The 25,577-nt window shown below is 37.8% G+C and overlaps 1 protein-coding gene across 4 annotated transcripts in view; it reads left to right on the top strand.

Moving 5' to 3' along the window:
• Positions 1-25,577, top strand: part of ZFYVE28 (zinc finger FYVE-type containing 28) — a 150,690-nt gene that overhangs the window by 107,305 nt on the left and 17,808 nt on the right. For 2 of the 4 annotated variants that reach the window (XM_050337808.1, XM_050337807.1), the window contains one exon: positions 11,390-11,494. The exons of the other annotated variants lie outside the window; for them this stretch is intronic. In XM_050337808.1, the coding sequence (XP_050193765.1) occupies positions 11,390-11,494 (105 nt within the window). The remainder of the gene's footprint in view (positions 1-11,389; positions 11,495-25,577) is intronic. 4 annotated transcript variants of the gene reach the window in all.

Genomic DNA, 25,577 nt, shown 5'->3' with positions numbered 1-25,577 from the left:
TATTATTAATTTTGATTTTAAAGACAATAGTGCATTGCAGGATTAAGGAATTTATCCATATACTTTTTAATGCAGATGGCTTTTTATTGGACTTCAGCTTTTCTGCAAAACACTTGGAGGTCATCTGAATTTTAATCATCTAATGCCTCTATATCATTTGAATCAATGTTACATTACCTGCTTAATGTATCCAAGAGGGCATTGCTGCTGAATGGTACCTGGATCATTATTTCCATTGTACTTTACTGTTTTACAGAAAAAGTGTGTCTGGCAGATACTAAAAAATTAACTTCTGCATCACTGAATGGGATTAAATTGGAACCTAAACACCATTTTACCTTAGCTTCATTTGTGAGAACGGGGTTAATCTGATCATGTTGCCTGTGGGCATGAGCATATCTGGGAATGTCTGTGTGCTGAAGGAGCCTAACAGAGTGCAGAAGAGCCTTTTAAACCTCTTGGACCATTTCAGCCAAAGCTGATGGAAGAACAGTAGTCATGGATTGAGGTTCTGCATGTTTAATTACTATAAGGAACTCAGTAAAAGGGAGATAATAATATTTGTATTAAAGAAAATGCCATGCTTCAGCTCAACTTTGATTGGACATTAGGGATCTTACACACATCAGTAGAAAACCTCACTTTGCTTCAGTTTAGTGTTTTTGGGGATGACCTGTTTTGTAATGAGTAATGTCCTCAGTTTCCCTGAAGTATTAATGTCATGAAGCAGAGGAAAGACATTAGAGATGGTTGTTTTCTATATTTCTGTGACAACTCTGTGTGTGTGTGATGCAGGATCTCTCATTTTATGTTTATAGAGTTCACATAACACAGTGGAGGTAGCTTGAATCATGAAGCATAACCACAATATAAAGGCTGCAGAAATAAACATTTGTTTAATAACATACCAATTGAATTATGAAATATATTACTGGTAATGGAAATAGAATCAAGAGTTCTTTGGCCTGGAGTTAATTCCTATTACAGGTAAAATAGAACTTAGCATGCACAAGGATCAAACTTTTGAGAAGGAATTTTTTATTTTATGGTTATTCTGAATATTTGCTATCTTAGGCCTGCAAACATGGTCATATTCAAGGCCTTACAACAGGATTTCTGAATGGACTTAAGTAATTCACAAATCCCTTTGACATTTCATGATTTTGCAACACTTCAAGTTGAATATTGCTTAAAAGTAATTACTGTATATTTAATTAGTTTCCTGATAAATCATACATCATTTACTAAACTCTGACAATTTGTCTACTAATTTTTGCCTTGGGTAGGATAGTAAATGAAATTTATGAGAACAAATCTGCAAAATATAATGAAATTATATATATATAAAAGCTACTTTTTCAGTCTCCCATGTTTTGTGAATGTAATAACTTCTCCACTGATTTGTCCAGCTTCTATTAATACTGTTTAAAAACTTTATCTGAGAATTGTCCTTTAACAGAGAGTAAGTCTGTGTTCCTCTGTGTCCTTTTGTTTGCTTCTGGTTCCTGTCTGGCCTCTCCCACCTGTTGTGATTTTGTAGAACCTAAGTCACATTTTGTCCATGTTGTTACTTTTTCAGATTGGAAAAGTCACAGCCTACTTGATGAGAAGTTGTCCAGACATTGACCATGCCTTTGATCCTGCCTTTTCTCTTGCTCCAAACCGTTTTCAATTATATGATTTCCTCTTAGCAATAAGTGAATCAGAACTACAATTACTCAAGATATGAGAAAACCATGGATGTGCACAGTGGCATAATTATTTTCTGTTGTTTTTCAGTGGTTCCTAGTGTTTGACTTTGGATTTTTTTTGCCAAGTGGTGTGCTGATGTTCTTTTTGAAGGTGTCTGCTAAAGCCCCAAGACATTGTTTGTGACCTCAGAGGCTGTCATTCAATATCTGATGTTAAAATGGTTTTCCACATGTGTACCCGTTGAGTCTCACCATTTTATTACCTGTTATTCAGACTTTAAGATCCTGGGCAGTTCTTCAGTCTGTTCGAGTTATTACCCTGAATAATTTTGCTTTCGTAGCAACCTTTCAGACCTTGTTGCTCTCCCTTTTTTACAGACTGTACATGAAAACAAAACTCCCAGGGTGCTGAAGAACTTCAGCAGTGACATCTCACTCTTCTGAGAAGACCTTGTGTGTTAGCTTCTCCCTATTTGTGGTTAAGAATCATTTATCCATTTTGGGCCCTTCCCTCCTATGCTGTAGCTCCTTAGTTTTCTTAAAAGCCTTTAGTGAGTTATTTTGACAGAACCTGTTTAAAAACCCAGAGGCTTGATAGCTGAATCACCATCCTTCACAAGCTTCTTGACCCATTCACAGAGCTCTCAAGGGGTTCCCTCTGCAGAAGTCACGTTACTTCTTCTCAGACAGACCTTCGTATTGTTGCCTACTTATTTTAGCTTTTGATGTATTCTGTCAAGTTGCTTGGTATGAACATCAGGCTCACAGAAACAGAGTTGTTTGAATCTCCATGGAGTCCTTTTTATTTTTAGAGATTGCCACCTTTAGACTCTAAGCATCAAGAAAGTTTTAAAAGAGAGGTTAATAATTCATCTCATTCATTCTTGAGTTCTTCTAAAACTCTTGGATGAATTTTTCTGAATATTTTGTTAACAAATTAGTGGGATTTGCCTGTTTTCCCCATAGTCTCTACCACAGTTACTTTGTTGATTACTTCTAATTATCTGTATTAGTTACTGAGACTACAGTACATCTATTATTAATTGGCAAGTATTCCACCTTTGCAGCAGTAAAGAAGTAGGGATGGAGTTGATGTTTTATTTGGAAGCATTCTAATATTAACTCCTTCAGTATAATCTCTGAAAGATGGAGATGCAGGGGATCTCCTGAGTACTAGATTAAGAAATTATAGATGTATAGATCTTCATTTTTTCTTATAGATACCTATATATAGATCTGGCTCTTGCCTCTGAATCACTAGTCATATTATCAGTAAAAGTGATAATTCAGTTACAAAACAGAACTTTGGGGACCTTTCCTTACTCATGCTGCCTGGCCAGTGACTAATCACTGGGTTTTGATGGTATTTTTAAATTATAAGATCACATTAGGCTCCTGCGACTGCTCCCTGTTAAATGCTTCTGAATGCCGACTTAACCATAGGGGAAATGTTGGAGACAGTAGATTATTTTCAGAATGATGGACCCATTAGCTAGAACAATAAGCAATCTAATTCACATGGAATAGCTGCAGGATAGGCTCATTCATCAAACTGATAAATGTATTTACTTTCTAGTTACTGTAAGTCACCAACTAGGAGAAGAAAATTCTTTCCCTTGTCTGAATCAAGCAGCTGTCAAATGTGGATGTTGTGACACAAACTGCTTGTTTTGGTAGATCAGTAGTTACACTACGCACTATGAGATTATACATATAATGTCCATGATCCAAACCGGTTCACCGTGATAATCCTTATATCTGAAATAACTGGAATTTCAGGCTTCTTTGTCTAGCTTCCAAATTCAGTGGAGTTTAAAATAGTATCCACAGCTTCTCTGGGGTGAGTGCCTCACCACCTCACAGTAAAGAATTTCTTCCTAACATCTAATCAAAACCTACTCTCAATTTGAAGGCATTCCCCCTTGTCCTGGCGCTCCAGGCCCTTGTAAAATGTCCTGCTCCATGTTTCTTGTGGGCTCCCTTCAGGTACTGAAAGTGCACAATTAGGTCTCCCTAACCCAGCCTGTCCTCACAGGAGAGGTGTCCCATCCCTCTGACCATCTTGGTGACTCACCTCTGTGAGTCACCCCCTTCAGCAGATTAATGTCCTTCCTGTCCTGGGGACCGCAGAGCTGGATGCAGGACTCCACGTGGGGACTCAGCAGAGTGGAGCAGAGGGGCAGAATCCCCTCCCTCACTCTGCTGACCGCACTGCTTTTGGTACAGCCCAGGATATGTTTGGCATTCAGGGCTGTGAGAGCACATGGCCGAGTCACATCCAGCCTCTCATCCACCAGCACCCCCAAGTCCTTCTCAGCAGGGTTGCTCTCAGTCTGTTTGTCCAGCCTGGACTGATACCGAGGGTTGCCCTGACCCAGGTGCAGCACCTTGCACTTGGCTTTGTTAAACTTCATGAAATTCCCCATGGGCCATTTCTTGAGCTTGTCAGGTCCCTCTGGATGGCATCCCATCCTCCAGGAGTGTCAACTGCACCACTCATCAGCAAATATGCTGAGAGTGCACTTGATCCCTTTGTCTCTGTCATTAATGAAGACATTAAATAACACTGGGACGGACCCCTGAGGGACATCACTTGTCACTGATGTCCATCAGCACTCTGAGCCACTGACCACTGGATCTGACTGTCCAGCCAATGTCTTATCCATCTAACAGTCACACTGAGTGCATCTCTCTCCAATTTAGAGAGAAGGATGCTGTGGGGGATCGTGTCAAAGGCCTTACAGAAGTCCAGATAAATTACATCTGTAGCCCATCACTTGTCCACCGACAAGGAGTAGTCACTCTGTCATAGAAGGCCATCACTGGGTATTGACATGTCTTCACTACTTGGTTTTTAAGTCACAGCTGATGTTGTCTTTCTCTGTTATTTTTTTGTAAGTATTTAAAAGATACCAAACACCAACAGCACAAGAGTCTTGGGCAGCACTGTTAATGGGATGCAAATACGAGAAAAATCACTAGCAAAGATGGAGTTAGTTAGTGATCTGCTGAAGGGACAATGTGAGAAATAAAGGCTGTCATGTAGCAAAACAAACTGTTAAAGGGGGAAAGTCATGTAAGAATAGAACAGAAGATGATAAAACTATGACAAAGCACCATTTGGTGTTTTGAGGTAAAAAAGGACATAACACAAAAACCAAGCTTTAAATCTGTATCTAGTGATCCTTGTTTTTCAACTGGAAGCAAACTATACAGATTTTTTTCTTTAAATGCCCATTCTGTCGTATTCTGCCTGCCTTTTCTCAGTGGAAAGAAAATTATAAGGAGTGAAGATTTTTGTGTGTGTGTGTTTTATAAATATTTGGCTTTTTGTTCTTTCCAGAGTTGAAGAGTCCTTGTCAACCTGCTAATGTTTTATGGAGCTTAGCAACTTGTGTCATATTGTCACACAATGCTGGTGTTTTCATGTTTTAGTCTTAAATACCTGGTTCTGTTGCGTGTTTGCTAATCTACTTGCTGACTTCAAAACAGTTCTGATATAAAAAACCCTGGATTATTAAGCGTAGTTCCTCTCGTTTCCGCTGCGGGTCTGTTGTGTCTACCTTAAATTTTACTTTTTTTTTTTCTTTTTTTTTTCCATTCTCCTTGATCTGTTTGAATGTACCTTTGATGAAGCCTTTTACAGTGCACCTGAAAATTGGCAAAAGGAGCTGAAATTGGTAGTGAGGAGAATTTCTCATCTTCACACTTCCTGCAAGCTCTAGCTGTGTCCATCGGCTGTTAGATGCTGGCGCTGTTTGCATTTACTTGTGGGGGCTTAAAAAACAGAATATTTTGCCATATGCTTTCGCAGTGTAAGGAGGAGGAATGAGGCATCCTTGGAAAAGCATGTTTTGCTATTTATTGATCGGTATTGCCATTCTAGAATAAGGTGAATAATTTATTCTTCTCTAGCTTGATGTTCAGGTTGTCTCATTTCTTAGTCTTGCAATTCTGTAATCTTTAAATTGCATATATCGTACAATATTTTTATATTACAATAGTATATATTGTAATATGTTTAAAATTTTATTTCCTCAGCATATTAGAATAACTATGTAAAAAGATGAACACCTGTTGTTTCTAATTTTGATTTTTTTGGCCTGTATTTCTTTTTTCAGTCCTTGGCAACATGTGGCATTTGCATATTTTCAGTACAGCAACTTTAAGATAAGTTATTCCACCTTTATAAATGCAGGGAAAAGAGCCATTTGTATTTTAGAGATGGCTAGCATTTGTTAAAAAAAAAAACAAATTCACAAGAATTATCTTTCTTGTTTCTTAGTTTCTAGTATATGATTCCACAAATACTCCTTTATCAAAACTAGATTAATCAGTATTTCAATGTAAAATAACTTGATTAAGCATCTTAAATTCTTGCTTTTCTTTAATAGTCTCAGCACAGTAAGACTTAAGAAAATTGTGTATGTTTTTACATTAAAAAGTTGCCTTTTCCATGAAAATTAATGGACAGCTGTGCAAGTTCATGTAAACAAAAATATGACTGCTTAGTGTCCTGTACTGATTAGTCTTTTAACTAGCTATTAAGGAGAAAGACAATTTCTCATCACCAAAAAAGAAATAGCAGTAAATTGGGAACCAAACATCAGCCTTTCTACTGTAAAACTTCCCTTAAGTAATCATTTACCTGGCGATTGATTGAAATTCTTTGTTTCCCATCTGGTATCATGTTTTGTGTCTTTGTGCAAGTAGCCAAATCCACATTCAGTATATATGATTTTTTTTTTTCGAGTCCCTCCTCCCCTTCTCTATAACAACACAGATCTCAGATTAGAAGTGGCAGTGTTTTACCCTGTCTGTTGAACACGGGGTTTGTGTTGCCCGATACCATGACAGCTGTTACGAAGCCTCGGTGTGCAATGGAAGGTGTCAGTGTTTTACACCAGCTCCCCGTTTACTGGGTCCATATATCAACTGAACCAACAGAGAACCAGATGAGCTCTCAACATGCAGATTTCCACATTGAGTTTAATAGGTAAAACAGAGTTGTAAAAGGTACTTTTTTAGTGGATTTGGTGTGATACATGAGGCTCTATAGTTAGCCCTCCTGTAGTGAGCTGGTCAGAGAAGACCTGTGCCAATTAACTGTTGTAACAGGGACTGTAATTGTGCCTCATAATAGCTTTCATGAAGAAACCATCCCCTGAAACAAACAGAGGTTTAATTAAATGTAAAGGACTAGAAACACATTCTTGTAGGGAAAAAAAGCACACAAACCAGAATAAAATAAAGGTGGCTTTCAGTTTGGTTTCTTTCTTACATTAGTTACAAAAAGTGGCCAACAGCTTTAAATACAGGGTTCTTTAGTTTGGTCTGCCAGTATTCCATGAAGAGGCAGCCATATCACCTCGTGTCCCTTTGCTCTGTTGCCTCAAATCTTTATTCCATATTTTTATCAGAAGTGCTGAGGAATTACGTTTTGATGAGCGTGGATAGTGGGTTTATCCAGTGTTAGAATGTAATTTGAAAAACAGCAGTGTAGGCATTTTAAGACCTACAAATAAAACAGACCTTTGCCACCTTGCACAGTTCAGGCAGTTTTATGAACCCCAGTCTAACACAACATTAATTGCAAATGGCCACGATGTAGTGAAGTTCAGGTTGCCTGTGGGCTGATATGGGGAGAAGGGGTTAGCTGCTGTCAGCTGCAGCATGTGGCTGTATGCAGGTGTCTTTGCTGATAATTGTGCTAATGAACATGCATGCTGAGCTATCATCAGCTGATAATGGGAGTCTTGAGTTGGGAAAAACAGGTCAATTCACCTCAGGATCTACCAGCATCTTAGAAAAGCTGAGGGAATCTTCAGGTGGACACTAATAAGTAGAAAATTCTACCAAGAATTATCTTGAGTTTGTGTGTACTGAGAGGGAAAGCAGTATGTCACAGCAGTATTTTTTACTTGGTTGTGTGTTTGTTGTTGTGGGTTTCTTTGGGGTTTTTTTGATTTTTTTTAAAAGCTAGTTAGTATAACACTGAGAAAGTATAAAACAGTTATCCTTATTGGATTCCTATTTCTTGGTACTAAATAAACACAGAATTTCTCTTCCGAAGAGTTGCAGCCTGAATATGAACCAGAAATAAAAACTGTAAATGATAAATGCTATTTCCTGTACAAAAATTCAGTCTCTGCTGATACACAGGAGAAAAACATTTACACATTGTAATTGCCCAAACTACACATCATTTATTGTTGCAAACTAATGTCTGTGAGCGTGGCTTGTGTCAGGTGTGTCCAGGCAGGTTACATTGCCAAATGATGACTGACCAGATGGATTTCTAATCCTGATATCAGCAGATCACTCAGCATGGCCAATTTTGTGCACCAAGTGAAGGATGGAGTAGTGGAAAATGAAGACTTTTATAAAGCAATTTAGAATGGCAAACAGTGTTAAGACAAGGCTTAGAAAAGCTGAGATGGTGGAGATGATGAGAAATTATGCTGATAGCAACTGGTTAGAGGTCAGAGAAGACTCAAATGAGAGGAAAAGAAGTATGGAGAAGAGATGAGGTAAGGCTTGTTGTCTGTTCAGAAGATATCTGTGAAGATGAACAGAAAGGTAGCGTTGAGATCATTGATAATGCAAGTGTCATGGGCCATTATGTTCAGAGGTTACTCATTAAGTTTACTTACGGTTAAGGTCCTTTATTGTTTTGCCTTCTGGCTCAGACTGTCCACTCCACATAATTACCTGACAGTAGAAAGTGATTTCATGACTTGGGACAAATATTCACAATAAATAATATCTGCTCTTAACAGAGAAGTGGTACTCTAGGGTGGTGGTTGGTTTGGTTTGTTTTAGCCTAGAGCATTTAACTCCCCAAAAAATGTGACAACTTCGAGTTCTTTGGAAAAATGTAAGCCCTTTGGGCTGTGTGTAAGAGCTGGAAACCTCAAATTCTTTAAAACAAAAAATACAGAAAACTAGAACCTAAGAAAATTGAATTTGAGTTCTTAAATAGTAACTATTGGTAACTGAGATATTTTGACTGGATTTCAAATATATCAAGCAGAGCTTCACAGAAGGCACAGGACAGCAAACCCAACATCTTTCAGATAAAAATGTTGCTCCCAAAATCAGCTGGCAGGACTGTTACACTGAAAAAATCTGGAAATGGTGGGGGAGGTGAGAAAGCATAAAAGAAGGTGCTGAGTTTGCTAGTTGTTCTTGTTTCCTGGTTCTGCTGTTCAAAGATTACTTTATTTGGAACAATACCTGTCATATTTGCAAGGCAGCTTCTCCTGCTGTTGCAGAAAGAGTGATGGGCTTCACTCGCAGGACAGAAGCAACAATAAGATAAAAATGCTACTGGACAATGACTTAAGAAAATTCAGTGGTAAATGTGACAGTGGTTTAACAAGATTTGATGGCAAGGTACACTTCATTATTTAGTGCATAGAGAACAGAGAGGGATCAGACAAAACTGCTGGGGAGACTCTTTCATTGACTCATGAGTTCAGAGAACAACCCCTTCAGGGAAGACTTCTCAGAGAGGAGTCTGGGTGCAGCTAGATCAGACCTAGTCCCAGTCTTGGTCAATGGTTTATGTCTAAAGGATTATATATGTGGAGTCAGTGTTTTTGTCACTTAGCTCATATTTCAACATTTCTACATGCTTGTTCCCAGTTCACTTACTGAGTATCTGATATGATAAGGATTCTGTCAGCCTTGAGGAGTAACCTTGAGAGGCATCCCTGCTCAAGGGGAGATCCTGGCATGCAGCTTGCTGCCATGCAGGAGAGCGCAGTGTGCCCTGAGCTGTCCACTGTTTATGAGCTAGGATGATTGACTAATAGTCATATTTGCATACCAGTTGTTCTTTGTTTGGTGCATGCTCCACTGCCCCTCAGCTGTTGAGAAAGATTTGTGGCCCTTGGCTGCTGTGTTATCTGTCTCCCCAGAGCCCAGCTTGGGTGCAGCCAGCACGGCTGCCATTTTTGGCTCCTACCTAAAGAGAAAAGGGGGGCGAGCACACCACCACACCTGCCCAATCATGGTGTGAAATTACATGCTAATGGTTTTTTTAATATCATTTAGCTGCCATAAAACAGATAGTAAAAGTACATTTTAGTAGCATGACCATATTGTAAGATTGGATGGGTAAAGGTGATGAGCTATAAAAGAGTAAGCCTTTGTTTAAATGCATATATCTCTTCATAATGAGCAGAATTAGCAAGGGAAATTACATAAACCGAATGAAAGTTAAATAGATTTTTGTTCAAGTCTGATAAAATTATTTTCCGGTTGTGAAGTCTCTCCTTTCAACTAAAGCATGGTACACTTGGGATTTATTTTCAAATTGGCAATCAGAAATGAGAAACATGAAGGGGTACATTTTCCGAGTGATTATTGGGAGGTATGCAAACAAATCCTATTATTTTTTAGTGGGATTAGAGCACATACCTTCCATACACTGCTTTGAAGAATTCCTCCTAAGCATTCTTCCAGACTTCTAGCTGAAAATATAGCTACAATAGTAAATTTGGTAGAAGAGTTTGGGATGTAGCTGGTTTGCATATGCCTAAAAAGCAAAATTTGCTAGTAATTGAGGATAAGTAAGGTGAAATAACCCTGACCTATATAACTACCTCTCTTTTGACTAGAGATGCGTATTAGGTTTCTCTTTTTGCGTTGTCCAAAGATTTCTGTTGACTGAACATTTGAGTTCATCAGGCTTGAACGAATCTTCTGCACCGCCTAGAGCCAATACAGCTTTGATATCTCTGCTCAAGATTACGTATTTTCTTATTTAGTATAATTTACTTTTTTTCAGCTTGTGGAATTTCCAGTAGCTGAGCAGTAAATTGTTACTGAAACAAAAAATTGGTCTTTACAAGATAGTTTTGTAGTGCTTATGAAACTATTTCTGTTCCTCTAATCCTAGTTTATGTTGATAACATGATGTAAGATCTAAAATGATGCGTTATTTAAAGGCTTTTCATTAGTCTTGGGATGCCAGAGACAAGGTCTGTACCATTCATTTAAATTATTCATATTCTTTTACTCAGTAGCTAGTGAATTTCCACTAATGAAGTGTCAGTGGTTTGCCATGGGACTGCTCCTTCCTGCTTATCTGTTGGCTCAAAGCACAAAATTTGAGGTACATATGTGGCAGTTATAGGGACTGAGCAAACTTAGGGTCGGGGATAGGTGTATTATCTTCAACTCCATCAACGAAGAGTCAGCTTTCTGCTTTCTAACAGACTTTTTCCTTCCAATGGGAAGGGAACATAGATCAAACTTGTCACAATGTTCAGAAGTTTCTGAAGTGTATGGTTTAGTGCATCTTGGCCTGAAAGCCATGGTGACTTGATGAACTTTGAGTTTTGTTATGTCTTCATTATAAGGTTATGCAACACTTAGCAGCATGGGCATGCTATTCCCCCATCCCCAATGAAAATGTAAAATGCTTGATTCCTTCTTGAATGTTTTAACTGTACAGCATGAATTACATTGGAGATTTTTTTAAGGCGTGTGCCCACTGAGTTTGCCGAATTTTCTGTCCTTTTGGGAAGAAAAGAGAATAGGTTTGTATCATTTTCTGAAGAGCAAAAACACAACTGCCAGTTTATTCTTATTTCTGTATGATCCATGACAAGCCATGACTTATCACAGTGCTCTGTTTTTTTACCTTTGTTGGCTTCAGCGGTTCATTTTGTTTCCGTATGTTTTTTCAGTTCTCAGGATGGCTTACGTGATTCCCCCCTCAGCTCCATCTCCAGCAGTGACTATGAGAGTGTTTCTGTCACTACATGTAGTCTCTCCAGCATATACGCTCTGAGGTAATAACATCACTTCGCAGTCAGATTTGACGGATGGTATTGACTTAACGCTCGGTTAAAAACTTTCGTTGAATTAATCAAGTGACAGCAACACTTCTGAGTATTCTTCCTTTTGGACAACAGGTGCTTTTTGTTTTGGTTTGGTTTGGTTTTGGTTTTACCTAGCAGCTTTCTCCAGTGCCGTGACAACTGAGAGACGACTATTTATGGAGAATTTTAATGCGTACAGGAATCAATTACATATGTCCATGATCTCGCTTTGAGTTGTCCATATGGCATTTCTTTGGAGACACTTCGGGTCATAGCTTGAAAAGTAACAAATACTCTTCTTAGCTAGGCCTTGGCTTTCTAGAACACATGTTTTTCCCATTCTGTTTTGCCTGGTAAAATGAAGTAGTGAAAGGAATGAGCGTTCCAGTTTCTAGTACTTCACCTTCCACCGTGTTGTTGGCCAAAATTGGTAAGAACACTAGTTTATATTCTCATCTGCTGAAACTGCATGAGAGTTTTAACTTTAGTTTTGTTCAAAGCACTTAATGAGAATGATAGAGGAATGAAGTTTAGGGCAGAAAAATGTCACTAAAGCATAAATAAGAGTTCTTCACTTTTTTTCAGTGTTTGTGTAACATATGTATGTGATGTATTGCATATAGTGTATGCAGTAATGTTTTTACTCTGGTACAGACAGTTTGAAATACCAGTGCTTCAGCTGATGATCCTCCTACACTGCCTCTTGTCCCCTCTTTTTTCATCTGTTTGTCTCTGCCCAGCACTTCATTTGAACTTTACGAGTTCTTAGTTTTGACTAGGTATGGGAATAAAAAGAGAAGGTAAAATGGCTTTTCTAATAGTGATGAAATACTAAAAATAATAGTTGCGCTTTTTTTGAGGCCGTATCTGTCTTCAAGCATAATTTTTTTTGGAGTTTTGTGTTTTTGAAATAAGGACAGAAAGATGCAATGAAAACCTGGGTTTCATTGTTTTAATTTTGAAATAGATATCCTTTCGACTGTTCTTCAAGCAAAACCTAATTTATCTGCATGCAACAGCTGCCCTATTCTAAACACTGTATACATCAAAGACTGTCACACAGGGTTGTCTGAATGGGTGGTGGAATTAGCCTCATTTACTCTTCAGGAATAACTGGAGCAGTGAGAATACGTCTTCATTAGGTGCACCACCTCTTTTCAAGGCCTTGCTGTACTGCCTTCATACGTTAGAATTGCAGTTGCCACTTTGTTGATGCTTAGGTAAATTAAAGTTTGATTTATAAGGCAGTATTTGTACATGTTCCTTTGTGCTCTTGTCTTGAACTGTAGCATTGTATCATCTCTGGGTGGTTTGACAAAATCCAAGTTGCCTGTTTTTCTGCATCTGAGTGATATTACTGGAGATCTAGTAGTTTGTGGTCCAGTAAAACAAAATAACTGCATGCTTGACTATTATGATAAGAATTTCCCCCTTTGAAATACTTAGTTTAAAAAAAGTTTAAACTCCTTTTAATGACTTATTGTAATGAAATAAAAGAAGAAAAAAAAAAGTTCAGAAAGCTAACTGCTTCACAGTACTATGTTCCTAGCTCTTTGTGCATAGAAATGTAATATTCAGTACATCTATTTGTATTATATTTTAGAATACATTATTTTTAAAAGGCTTCCCTCTTCTTTTATGTTGTGTTACCTAAAGAGTTTTATTTGGCTATTAAACAATTTCTCTAGAGTTGCATTATTTGTTTACTACAACAAGCATATTCCTTGCAAACACAATCTCTAAAATGCTTTTTTCTGACATTGCTGTCTCCATGATTCATATCCAAAATAATACCTAAATTGTTTTTTGTTTCATTTTCTTCTGAAATACGCCATTTTAATGTACTTAATGTCTTGCTGTTTTCACTTAACAACAATTAGAAATTATATGTAACATTTTCAGTTTTATCTGAAAAGTAATTGGCTAAACATAGAATTCTTGAAATATATTTATGTGGCCTTCCAGCCTCCTGAGAAACATAAGCAATTCCTTTGTGCCAGTAAATAATCAGTATCCATTTTCCAAATGGAGAACCAGGGAGCAAATTCTCCCTCCTTGGATCCCAGAGCACCATTCAACCCATGGGTCATTGTTTACCATTTTCATTTTTATTGGGAGGAGAAAACTGTCAGGACTGTAAGGAGCCACTTGGGACCAGTTAAAGAGGCTGTTTCGAGTCAGCCTGTGATTTGCTGCCTTAGACGATTTCAATCATCAGCCAACGAATGCTGTGTAAATTTTTTAGAGCTATATTCATCCCACCTAATTTTAGGCACCAAACTCCTAAATTCGGAGTTCCTGAAGGTTCCCCGTTTCCATTGGAGGGAAGCGGAAACCTCGGATAAATGTGTAATTAATTTGTTGAATTGCATCTGGGTTGAAGATTTCCAGTCTTAAATGAGAACTATGGTCGCATACTTTGATTTCTGACTGTTCACACAGTGATTTGAAAAAAACACTTGGAAACTTAGCTCAAGGTTGCTAGAGCACAAATTTGGGAAGAAATAAAGGTATGGAGGGCTTCTCCAATGGTTTTGCTAAGGAAAGATTAATGATTTTGCTGGCACCTGATCGGTGTAGAAGGTTCCTCTTTGTAGTCTCAGAGGTCTGATGGTTAAAAGTTCAGCTTAGTTCAGAAGATAATTTTTTGCAAAATGTCCATTAAGCAGTATCCAGACTTGAGATGCCCATACCTGTAGTCAGCTTTCTTAGCAAAGCATAAATGTGTTCTGTGTATTTCAGGAAGTCTCAGAGAAACTGTGTTTTTATGCAGACTTTGAAGACTATGTAGAAGTCTTTTGTATATCAGTGACTTGAGTGAAAATTGCCCTATAGCAGGGAAGTGGCATTGATATACCAGCTCCAGGAAAAAAAATCCACCCAGTTTTTCCTTTTTAATGGTTTCTTTCCATAAATGTTATTTTGAGAACCATTTTTAGCATAACTATAACTTACTCAATCGTAAGCTGATAGGTAATAAAATTCATCTCTGAAATCTTATCCATTTCAGTGCTTGGAGTAGTAAAGTCAGTGATTTTTAAAAATAAACTGCAGGAATTTGTCGGCTTTCAGCGTGTTTGAATTATTGGACGAGATCCTGACATAGCCATTAATGTGAGTGGAAACCTAAGGGAACCTAATCTGCTGAGAGAATGAGAGGACTTAGGTTCATTCTTTAAGAATATCAAGTTCTTTGAGAGACTGGGGCTAGAAAATGCAAGAGAAGTGTTGCTTTGGGAATGATGAGGAAAAATAAGTGAGACAACAGAAGAACAATGTAGCTACAATTAGCTGATTTCAAAGCCTCATTGAAGTTTTTGGTGTAAGTGCAAGGGAAGAAGAAATACTAATGAATTCTATATTCAAATATTTGCCTGCTAACTAGATTGTAAACCCTATTTCTTCATTTTAAGATTATGACAAGTCAATAAATGACAACTTTAAATATAAATAATAACTTTTAAAACTAACCTTAATGATACACTAGATGCCTTCCGTAGTCAACAGGTACGTAATTACTTATTTATTTATTTATTTATTTATTTAAATGTGTCTTTGCAGTTTAAATATTGGTGTTTCGGGGTATATTTTTCTACTTTTTTAGGCATTTACAAAAATTCGTGGTGAAGTTTTAGCCTGTTGTTTATGGTCTTTAAAAGGAAGTATCTGCAATGAATTGTGACTCAAATTTATGCCAAAACAACAAGATTCTGCCAGCAATTAGAGTGGGATATTAATCTGGCTATTTCAGAATATCTGTATTTGTGTACATGTGGGCAGATTCCAAAATCATTGGCTTGCTGAATAGAGTTGACACATATGGCTTACTTTATGTGTATTTGGAGTATATCCCTGTTAGTATAAAGACACATGTGAAAGAAGGCAGGGAAGGTTATTGTGGTATTTAGAATATGAAATCCCTTATATTTAAGAACTGAAATTTGAGTTACCTGCTGCAGAAATAGAGGGTGTTTTGCAGGAGGCTGTTTGAAGGTACCTTGCCAGTCAGTTCATGGAATCATGAAACATCCCAGGTTGGAAGGGAGCTCAAAAGATCATCTGGTCCAACCTGTTGTGGGAAAATAAGCCTAGGTGGGAATATCTAGCACCTTGTCCTATTGCATCCTGAAAACCTCCAGCCATGAGTTTTTTTCAGGGATTGACTTTTCTTAGTGTAAAATATTTTTTTGTTATATCAAGATGAAATCTCTCCCAGTGCAACTTGTCCTCTTCATGTGGCATCTTGAGAGGAGTCCATCTTCTTTATAGCCACTCTTTACATACTGCTGTACTGTGGTGAGGTCCCCTGGAGCTTTCTCTTCTCCAGGAAATAAAATACCTAACTCCTTCAGTCTCTTCTTCTGGGATAGGTTCTCCATCATCTTCATGGCCCTTCTTTGGATGCTCTGCTGTCTGTGTCTTTTCTTGAACTGTGGGGATGACAACTGGACACAAGTAGTACTCCAGTTACAAGGTTGGGATGGTCCCATCTCTTCTAGCAATGCCCCTGTGGTGCATCCCAGCATCTGATTTGCCTTCATTGCTGCAGCAGCTTCACTGCTGACTCCTGTTGTCCACTGGGATCCCCAGGTCCCCTTCAACAAGGGATCCCAGCCTGTCCCGGGCTCTTTGGTGTTGTCAGTGCTGCAGGACCTTGCACTTGTCTCTGTTCAACTCCACACTGTTCTTGCCAGCTCACTCCTCCAGCCTGTCCCGGTCTGAGAGATGGCTTTCCCTGCTGACAAGGCCACCTCACCACTCAGGGTCAGCAAACCTGGAGATGGTGCTCACAATCTCATCATGAAGAGCTTGGGGCCCAGTGTGTCCCCCCTGGGCACTCATGTCAGGCTGCCAGCTGAGTATAGGCCATTGGTCAACATTCCCGGAGTGTGAGCTGCCAGCCAGTTTCTTGCCCGTCTCACAGACCAAGCAAAATTCTTAGGAGGGTACAGTTTCTTACAAAAGGCTTTGTTTCAGTGCCTCAAAAAGGATGCAAGAAGGAAAAAGAACTTGGTAATTTGCCAGAACTGTAAATTATAGAAGGAGAATTGAGTTCTTTCATCTTACGGTATAGAACTTATGCTGTCAAAGCTACAGCACAATGCCCTAGGTTTTAACAGAGGTCACAGCCACTCTGGGGATCTTGTAGATGATAGCATGGAGGACAACAAATACATTAACAATGTATTTTAACTGAACTGTCAGTCTACCTGATCAGCTCTGTCTTCAGTTCTCCTGCCTTGCACTGTTACCGTTGTTGACCTGGTCAGGTTATATTTGAAGCTACGCAAACTGGCGGCTTAATTCTGCATTCATGTTTGGTACTGTCATTTCTGGTTTGATCAGTGCATTACTGTAGATTTTCTTTCCCCCTTTTTTTTTTGTTGAGCTTTTCTTCATGGAGAGACTGCTCATAACCTGAAAAAGGCTGTTAGTAGTGGCTTTACATGTACTGTACTGGAATCATGGAAATAAAAAACTCAGTGAAAAGAGCTGTGGGAAGAGAAAGGGGTTTATACCTTGAGCAAATCTGACTTGACTCCCACTATAGATGCTCTTCCTGCCTAATGATTTTGAACTGCAAACTGTCTGTGTACGTCTTAGGCACTGAAAAAGTCTGTGCTGTTTTGTACAGCTCTGTCGCTCAAGCAGTGTGGGGACACTATTAATACAGCCATACACAGGCTGCTGCATACAGCCTTCTTGTTTTGCTTCTAAATCCCTTGCCCCAATAACCAGCTGAGCAGTAGCAGCAAAACAAAAAAGTCAGTGTTGATGAGGTCTGTCAGCTTTTGCTTATGATTTTAGTCAGTGAGACATATGTGACTGAAGCAGATGTCTCTAGGTTTTCACAGCCAGGATTCTTCTTGATGTGTTTCATGCCTATCTCGTTCTTCATCCTGCAAGACAAAAAAAAAATTAAGTCTCCAAATGGTGCAGCATTTTCTAAGCTACAGTATTCCTTTCTAGGATATTCTACATGGTATTTTTTATTTTGTGCTTATCTATGTCTTTAGTAACAAGTAACTGATGCAGATTTTATTTTCTCAAGGAACATCCCAGGCACCTTGTGTAACCTACTTGTTACCAAGTGCTTGTTACAGTGGGAAGGTGAAAATTCAACTATTTCAAATTTTTTAGTATTTCTCCATTAAAATAACAGGCTTCGTATTTTAGAGGTGTTAAAATATTTGATGTGGTTGAAGTAAATGTAGAGTATACTGCTCTCTGTGTAAATCGAGTAAAATAGGGCAATATTTTGAGCTGACTAGCATCAGTGGCAGAGGCAATAAGACTGTTCAAGCAAAATTGGTAGACACCCTAAAATTTGCCATTTGGGGGCTATATTCCAAGTGGCATATCAAGCATATTGTCTGGCTGGAGACTGACACAAAGTGATCATAATGGGTCTGTGTTCTTGTTTCTGCATAGCTCAGTTGTAATTTTCATTTTTAGTAATTTGGCCACAATTATAATCATGTTCATTTTAGTGATGTGAAAAAAATCTGTTGTTGAATGTCACTTGGTGTTCCCTGTGATACTAATAGAACAAAATTACTAGCTTTCAGAAATTAGATTTTATTTTACAGATTAGCACTTTTTTCCCCAGTAAAACCCTTTGAATAGCATGTTTGGGAGTATTGAGATTATGTGTAATTAAAATCACTATAGTAACTGCAGTTTTTGCAGAGTTTTTGACAATGCCTACAGATACATTGTAAAATCACAATTAGATTGGAGGAAAAAAGAGGATTTCCTCATACTTACAGCGGCATTGAAGGTGAAAAATGAAGAGAAAGCTTTCTTTTCTAATTAAAATTTTAAGGCTCCACCTAATACTTTAATTAACTTTTCTCAACTTTGACTCCCACGTCTGGATACGGAATTCCTGTGGGATTCTCTTAAACTTTAGGATGATTTAATGCTTCTGCTGCTTGTTCCATATTATTTTTTGAGGGAACTGATGGAAGAAATATGAAAATATTGTGCTAATAAATTTCCCTATCCCTCAGAGTTCCTCTTACTGGAGAATGTTTTTCAAGGCTGCTTCTCCATCTCCGTTTCTGCCTCACACAGGAGTTGCAACTCAAGAGTGTATCTGCAGGAATTGGATGCTAAATTCATTCACTTGTTACAATGCCACGCAGAACAGTGGCTTGTGTGTCACAGAGGATGTTGCTGAAGAGCTGTATGAAATTACTCCTTGGCCTTGGAAGTATTAGTATCAGGTATCCAGGTCCTGCCTGTCCTGTGTCAAGTTCTGGATAAAGAGTAAAAGCTGGGACTGATGGGTTTCTATCCCTGTATCGGATAGCAGAGCTGATATTCCATCCCATTTCGTCATAAGTGCTGTATACTATTGGTGGTTTTCACTTTCAGTTTTCCCAGTTCAGGATATAATTTTGAAGTTTAAATATTTCTGTGCTCTAATTTCATTTTATTTGTCCTCTTGCAGTGTGGGTGAATAATTTGAGAGCTTTAAATGCATGTTTGATTGCAAGGAAGTATTAGAAAGCAATGTCATGGTGGAATTGAAAAAACTGTAGTAGAACCTGAGCAATATTCTAACTTCCTGTTTTTTCAGTTCTGTTTTTCTTGAATTTCACAATAACTTTAACTTTCATCCCTTTTATGGTTTAAATTTTAAGAAAAGCAGTAAATGTGGTACCTTGCAAGTGTCTGACATTAAATTTGATGGTTAGAAAGCAGCTGTGTTGATTACTAATGCTTTAGTTATTTGTTCATATGCACTTACAGAAGTTTTATCTAGAATGACCAAAACAACTATTTGGCAGAGAGCAACGTAAAAGTTGATAAATTCTGCACTGGCAATGTTGTTTATTTTAATTCCCATTTGAAATACTTTACATTCATCTGAATACCCAGTCCAGAGTGGTAATGAGTTTGAGTAAGTCAGTTGTCTAGGTAGAATTTCTTATTATTGGATCTGTTTAGCAAGATGCTGCTTTAAGAGCTGTGGTTTTTGCAGTCCAGATGAGAAATGCTCTGGAGTTTGAGGTTGGAAGAGCTGAGGAAAGATGCAAGATGTTCTTCCAACAGAGTGGGCAGCTGCAGAAGCTGCCAGGGTATGGAGCAGAAGTTACTGATATTGATTTCGAATTCAACAATCTTCAATGCTCAGGACTTTTTCCTGACTGAAAATATCATTTAGGACACACAGATAATCTTGTTAGCCAAATTCCTTACTTTAGCCAACTTCAGATTGCCCACAGGGGCAAAAGAAGCTAAGAATGGGCTTCTGCAAATCTTGCAGTATGTGGAAAGTAATTCCCCTACTGAGGAATTCAAAAGGTTGACAGCAGATGGGGCTTCTAGCACATGTCCTACTGTGAATGGAGCTGGGCATTGCTAATACATGTGATGATAGTGTTGTCTAGTCAAGTCCAGTTCTTTTGGTGATTTCTAGTTAGAAGAATTTGCATGCAGTTATATTATTTTTTTCTCAGGGCAAAGTTCTGAAGCCTTGGACATGCTTTAAGGGTGGGTTGGTGGAGGTTGTGTCTATCCCCCCATTGCCCCTTTAGCCTTTTCTCTTAAAACAGACAGAAAATACCTAAGGGATTAGATTTTAAAACTCTGTTGACTTAATAAAATATTAGGGTTTAAAAGTCAGGAAATAAAGTTCTGTGTTAAAGCTTTTTTTAGTCTGCTTTAAATGTAGCTTCTGGGGTTGTTCCTTAAAACATAGTCTTTAGCTAAATAAATATATGCTATTACCCAAATAATAAGACGTGTTCTGACTTGGCTTTAAATGGCTCTAAAATTGATTTGTAGCCACCTTCTTCACTTAAAATAGTCGTAAGAAGCCATTACTTTCACAGGTTTTTTCCAACCATAACAAAACTAACATGTTAGAAACCAGCAAGTTCTAGGCTACTGTTTTTTGTGTTTCTTCTGAGAGTATCCAAAAAGAAACAGTAGAGGTACTGCACAAAACAGGATGGGAGGTAGTGGTTTTTTTCCTTACTGATTCAAAGTTACATTTCTTTTACCTAAAGCCGTATAATTTTCCTCTTGTCGTTCCTCACGTATGCAAGCTTTGTCTTTTCCCAACTATTGTGTTTGATCCTTTACATGGCCTTTGAAGTTTATTGTTTGTTATTTTTAGCAGATTGGAACCCCGAGTTGCCTACAGCCTTGTGAAGTAGAAAAGTAAGAGTCATAGCTTGGTTGACAGGTTAGTGGTGAGATTTCCAGTTACAGCCTACACAAATATAAGTGGGAGCAGCAATGTACCACTTACTGTGTAAACAATAACATAGATTTGCCTGCAAGCATTTTGTTGCTTGGGGTTTTTTTCTTATTTACCGTAAGTATGAAAAAATTGAAATGGGAGAGAACCTTAAAGGTCGTAGATGGGATAAAAAGTGTTTGTTATTGATATTGCACACAGAGCATAAGGTGGACGTTGTGCTAAGTTCTGTATGGGCCAAAATGAAAGCCATGGAGCTCATGATACTGTGTTTCAAGAAGCAGTGTAAGAACTAGAATCTTCTGAATGTACTGATGTATATAGGGAAATTCATGTGCCTGATACGTCTATACATGTATATATTTTTAGTTCTTCAAAACACGTGGCATTAAATTATGGACATAAGAGATTTGTTAAGGCCAGTTAATGCAAATGAACTGATGTCGTTTAAGTGCAAGGAACTGCACTGTCTGATAATTTGTAGGCAGTCTCTCATCTATTTTTAAATGAACCCTAATTTATATTAAAGAATTGGTCTGCTGTCCCTTCGTAAAAACTTTCAACGTGGTTTATAACTGTGATGTCCTTCTATGTAGGACACTAGGAATGTGAGAAATCACCAAACCTGCTGCAAAGTTTTGGGTTAGAGATTTCCCTAGAGTAGAAGGGGCCTCACCTGCTACTCTATTTCCCTAGAGTAGAAGGGGCCTTACCTGCTACTCTACAGCTCATATCAAACTGTCCTGAAGAGCAACTCAGTCTCAAAATGCGTCTCTGGGTGATCCTCTGCATCACAGTAGTACCATTTAATACAGAGACTTTGAATTCACTGAAGGGGATTTGCGAGCTTTGATTTCACACTACAGCAGGAAGGTGTTCCGTGTTTGGTTGCAAACAGTTGTCCTTCTGTTTCTGTCTGTGCTTGTGTAGCTTGCTGGAGATTTCCAGAGCCAGTGAATAGGAATCCCTGATGTCACAGGTATTTGTATTATATAATTGGTAAGGGTATATACTGAATTCTTTATTAACACTTCTCTAGTAAATATTTGCACTGTTCACAGAACTTCTGAGAGGTTTGCTCTTAGACTTGGTTGGGATGAGTTCGGCTGAAACTTGAGCCCTCTCTGTTTAAAGACACCACTGACAATCTTCTGAAATCTATTCCTGAAAATTGTTTGTAATTGAAGACCTTGCCTGAAATCAGAGACTTAAAGGGTGGTCTTACTTTCCTTTTAAATTTGGTGACATAATTGTGTCATATAATTCTGTTGAAGCTCCATGACCTTTAAGATCCCTTTCCAACTCTAACCATTCTCTGATACTATGGTATAGAGTAGAATGAGTGTGTCGGGTTTTCTGCTTTGCAAGTAGTGACCACCCATTGCTTTTGATCTAAGATTTTGAAGGACAAAGAAACAAAACCAAACCACTTTTTAAAAAATTTTTTTTTAAATTTGTTTGAAAACATGATCATTCCGGGTTTTGTATTCAACATATTTGATACATAGAGCTTTTAAATTCTTTTTATCTGTGACTGCTCTGTATTTAATACATTCTTAAGATACTCTGAAGGTTTGTTTGTGAATAGTGACAAATTCTTTCAGAGAATCTCATACATTCCGCATTTGTTCAGAGCAGATTTCAGGCTTAAAGAACCAAACATTTCTAGACAAATTTGGAAGGAGACATCTATGAGTGGTTACAGATTTCTACAGCTCTTGACTATTTTTTGAGCACAAATGTAAAATACTGAAGTTTGGACCAATTTTGAATGAATTTACTTTGGTTGTTTTGTTTTAGACTTTGCTGTTTTGCTGTTCTTGGAGGAATGTCAATGACCAACAAATACAAAGCCTTGTAGTATCACAGATGGTTATCTAAAATGCCTGGCCATTTCTGAAAATGTCAGTCATAACCTTGTTCCACAGTCCAGTTTTCTATTGTGTATGCATACTGCTACTTAACCTGGCTCACAAGTATCCTTTGGAACATAAAAGCTGTAAATCAAATTGTTTTCACAGGTGAAAGACGATATTGCATACAATTACATCATTGACTTTTGTTTGCTTGTACATATATGACTAAATTTCCACAGTCAAGCCTTGAGACCAGGCAGCCATTCTAGAGATACATTTTGAAAGTGTTGGAAGAGTCTTTAATACTCTTCTAACATTAAAAAAGGAAGCGTAATTTTAAAATGGGTAGATGTTAGCGAAGGCAAAAAGATAATTCATTACATCTACCAAAGGGTACCTGTTCCTTGATAAGGTATAAGCAGGTTTACTGTTCAGAATCAACCTTTGATATAACATCTTATTTCTTTACGTTCATCTTCAGATGTGTTAACTTTGCAATGTTTTTACAGTCTGAAAAAGAAATACATGATGAGCATTATGTATATGATAAACATTTCACAAAGGGGGAGTTCCATGCATATTTTGGTCTTCTCTCTTCAATTCCTTGGGTAATTCAGGGTTCCCTTCAAGCAAGAAGTTGAGAGAATGAGGACTTGTCTCTAGTAGTAGTATGGCTATTTGTATTTGCAGTGAGACTTGATTAGGATTTCCTTGTAGGAAAGGTATTCCTTATAGAACTAAAAAAAAAAAAAAAAGAAAAAAAAAGTAAGCTGAACTCTGTAGATCAAAATTCAGGTTTGTTTTATGTAATATCAATTTTAAAAACTGAGAAATCTATTTGCATAGATGCAATCATTGCTGTTTGGGATACCCTGTTATTAAAAAACCTTGTCTCCTTTGCTGTTTATCTGAAACAATTGCAGTGTTTCTGTTCTTACAGTATTTCTAACTGTCTCTGTAATATAATTTTCTGGCTACATTCTTTACCAGTAAGATATATTTTAAAGTAAAGAACAGATGGTCATTAGTCATTCTTTGAAATCACTTTTGTCTAAATCTGACTTGATTGTGTTGATAAAGACAGAGTAATTGTTTCTAACTCCATAGTAATTCTTATGTCCAATTTGAAATTATTGAGGAGCATTCATGTCTTTCTTTGCAGTGGCACAAGCAATCCCAAGTACAAAATATCCTTTTTTGTGAACCTTCTGTATTTGGATATTGTACTTTACATGTGACTGTGCATATGGACATGTGTTATAAATGTGAGTGTGCATACATGCTACCCATCCATCTCACAGTGCTGAAGCAATTTGTATGTGCTCTGTGCTAGGGATTTTGAGGACAAAACGGTTCCAGCCAGTCTTGTGGTGACATGACCGGTCTTAATGACACACACAAAATCTAACAGAGTAGTCTGGCACAGAAGTAGGTCAAACCACATTGCTTGGGGCAGAGTAGGTGCAACCGCATTCCTCCCATTTGGAGGAGTCTCGAAAAGGCAAACTGTTATTATTAAAATTGGTCAGAATTGTGGAATGAGCCTTTTTTCCTTTCTGCAAAATGGGAAAGGACCAGTAGTTTATGTTCTTGAAAAGCATTCTTCACAGCTCTCTGCCCACTTAACACCTGACTTCGAAATATTTCTTCAACTGTGATTTGGAGGGAAGAGTCATCCTTGAATCAGCCCCTGCTTTCTCTTGCACTAAGGTTTTTGTCTATCAGGAGTTTCAACGAGACCATTGTAATTATACGGACTGCATTTGGCTATGTCATGAGGTCCATGCAATTTATGATACAAATGTGTATATGACTAAGAAAAATTCTTAAAAAAAAAAAAGAAAGAAATAAAAATAGAGCCTATTTGGTCATGTTACAGATAAAGGAGTCTGCCTTGTATATGAGAGCGTTTGTGTGAAGAGGCAATCCTCTAACTGCACACCACTGCAAGTCAGGAATTGCTTTCTGGCTCTCCTTACCTTGCAGATTACTCCTTCATAAACCATGTTCTTACATGACCTTTTCATTGTCTTGAACACAGATCTTTCCACACTGACATACTTGCTATTATAATAGATACATTATATCCCCTATGGAAAAGTAAAGAAAAATTGAAAGAGAGAATTCTCACTCAGTTTTCAGTGTCTTTAGTAAACCCAGTCAGTCATGGTGCTGCTGGAACTGTAAACATAAAAATAACATCTCTTTACGAGGATTTTCTTTTGTTAGTAGCAATAGATCACGTGAAACAAAATGAATCTCCTGCAAGCCTGCTCTTTACTCTGTGTTTGAGAGAATGGGAAGCCAGTTCAGGTACTCATGCTACACATCTTCCATTGATATTTCTATCAATAACTAATCTCCAGTACTTATTTATTTTCAGTTCTGTTTTTCCTAGGGCTTTTAAGATTGCATGGCCTAATAAATTTCTTTGTCCATCTCAAGGGATTACATGTGGAGCCTACAGGGAGAATTTCAAAACTTTATTCTATAAAATTTTTTATAAGTAATTATAAACGTTATCAATGTGTCTTATCCTGAAATAATTGTTCATGCATACTGCAATAGGTATGGAATCTGCGAAGTGGTGAATGTTTCTGCACCTGATAAAAGCAGATTGAACTCAAAATGTGTTAGAAATTGCTTCTTTTGTTATACATACTATGTATGCAGTTAGTAACTTTTTTTAACACAGTAGTTGTCTGCAAAGAAGGGGTGCTGGAGTTTTGGAAGCAAAAGTGATTATAAATAAGATAGTTCAGCTTTTTGTGATAATTGGCAATACGAATTTTTTTCCAGTATGTGGAGAAAAATTGTTTACTGTTCTTTCTGAATTGGAATGCAGTAGAGTAAGAAGGCTCGTGTCTCCTTTCATCAGCACAGTGAATCCTTAGGACATCAGTGTAATTACATCCTGGGCTCTACTCCCATTACTCCCATTTAAGGGTTTTTAAGGGCAAAGTGCTACTTTTCCCCTAAGTAC

The sequence above is a fragment of the Myiozetetes cayanensis genome, unplaced genomic scaffold (genome assembly GCF_022539395.1).
Source record: "Myiozetetes cayanensis isolate MyiCay16 unplaced genomic scaffold, myiCay2020 scf7, whole genome shotgun sequence".
Classification (NCBI taxonomy): domain Eukaryota; kingdom Metazoa; phylum Chordata; class Aves; order Passeriformes; family Tyrannidae; genus Myiozetetes; species Myiozetetes cayanensis.
Note: the sequence above shows the minus strand (reverse complement) of the source record. Positions and strands in the feature narration are given on the sequence as shown.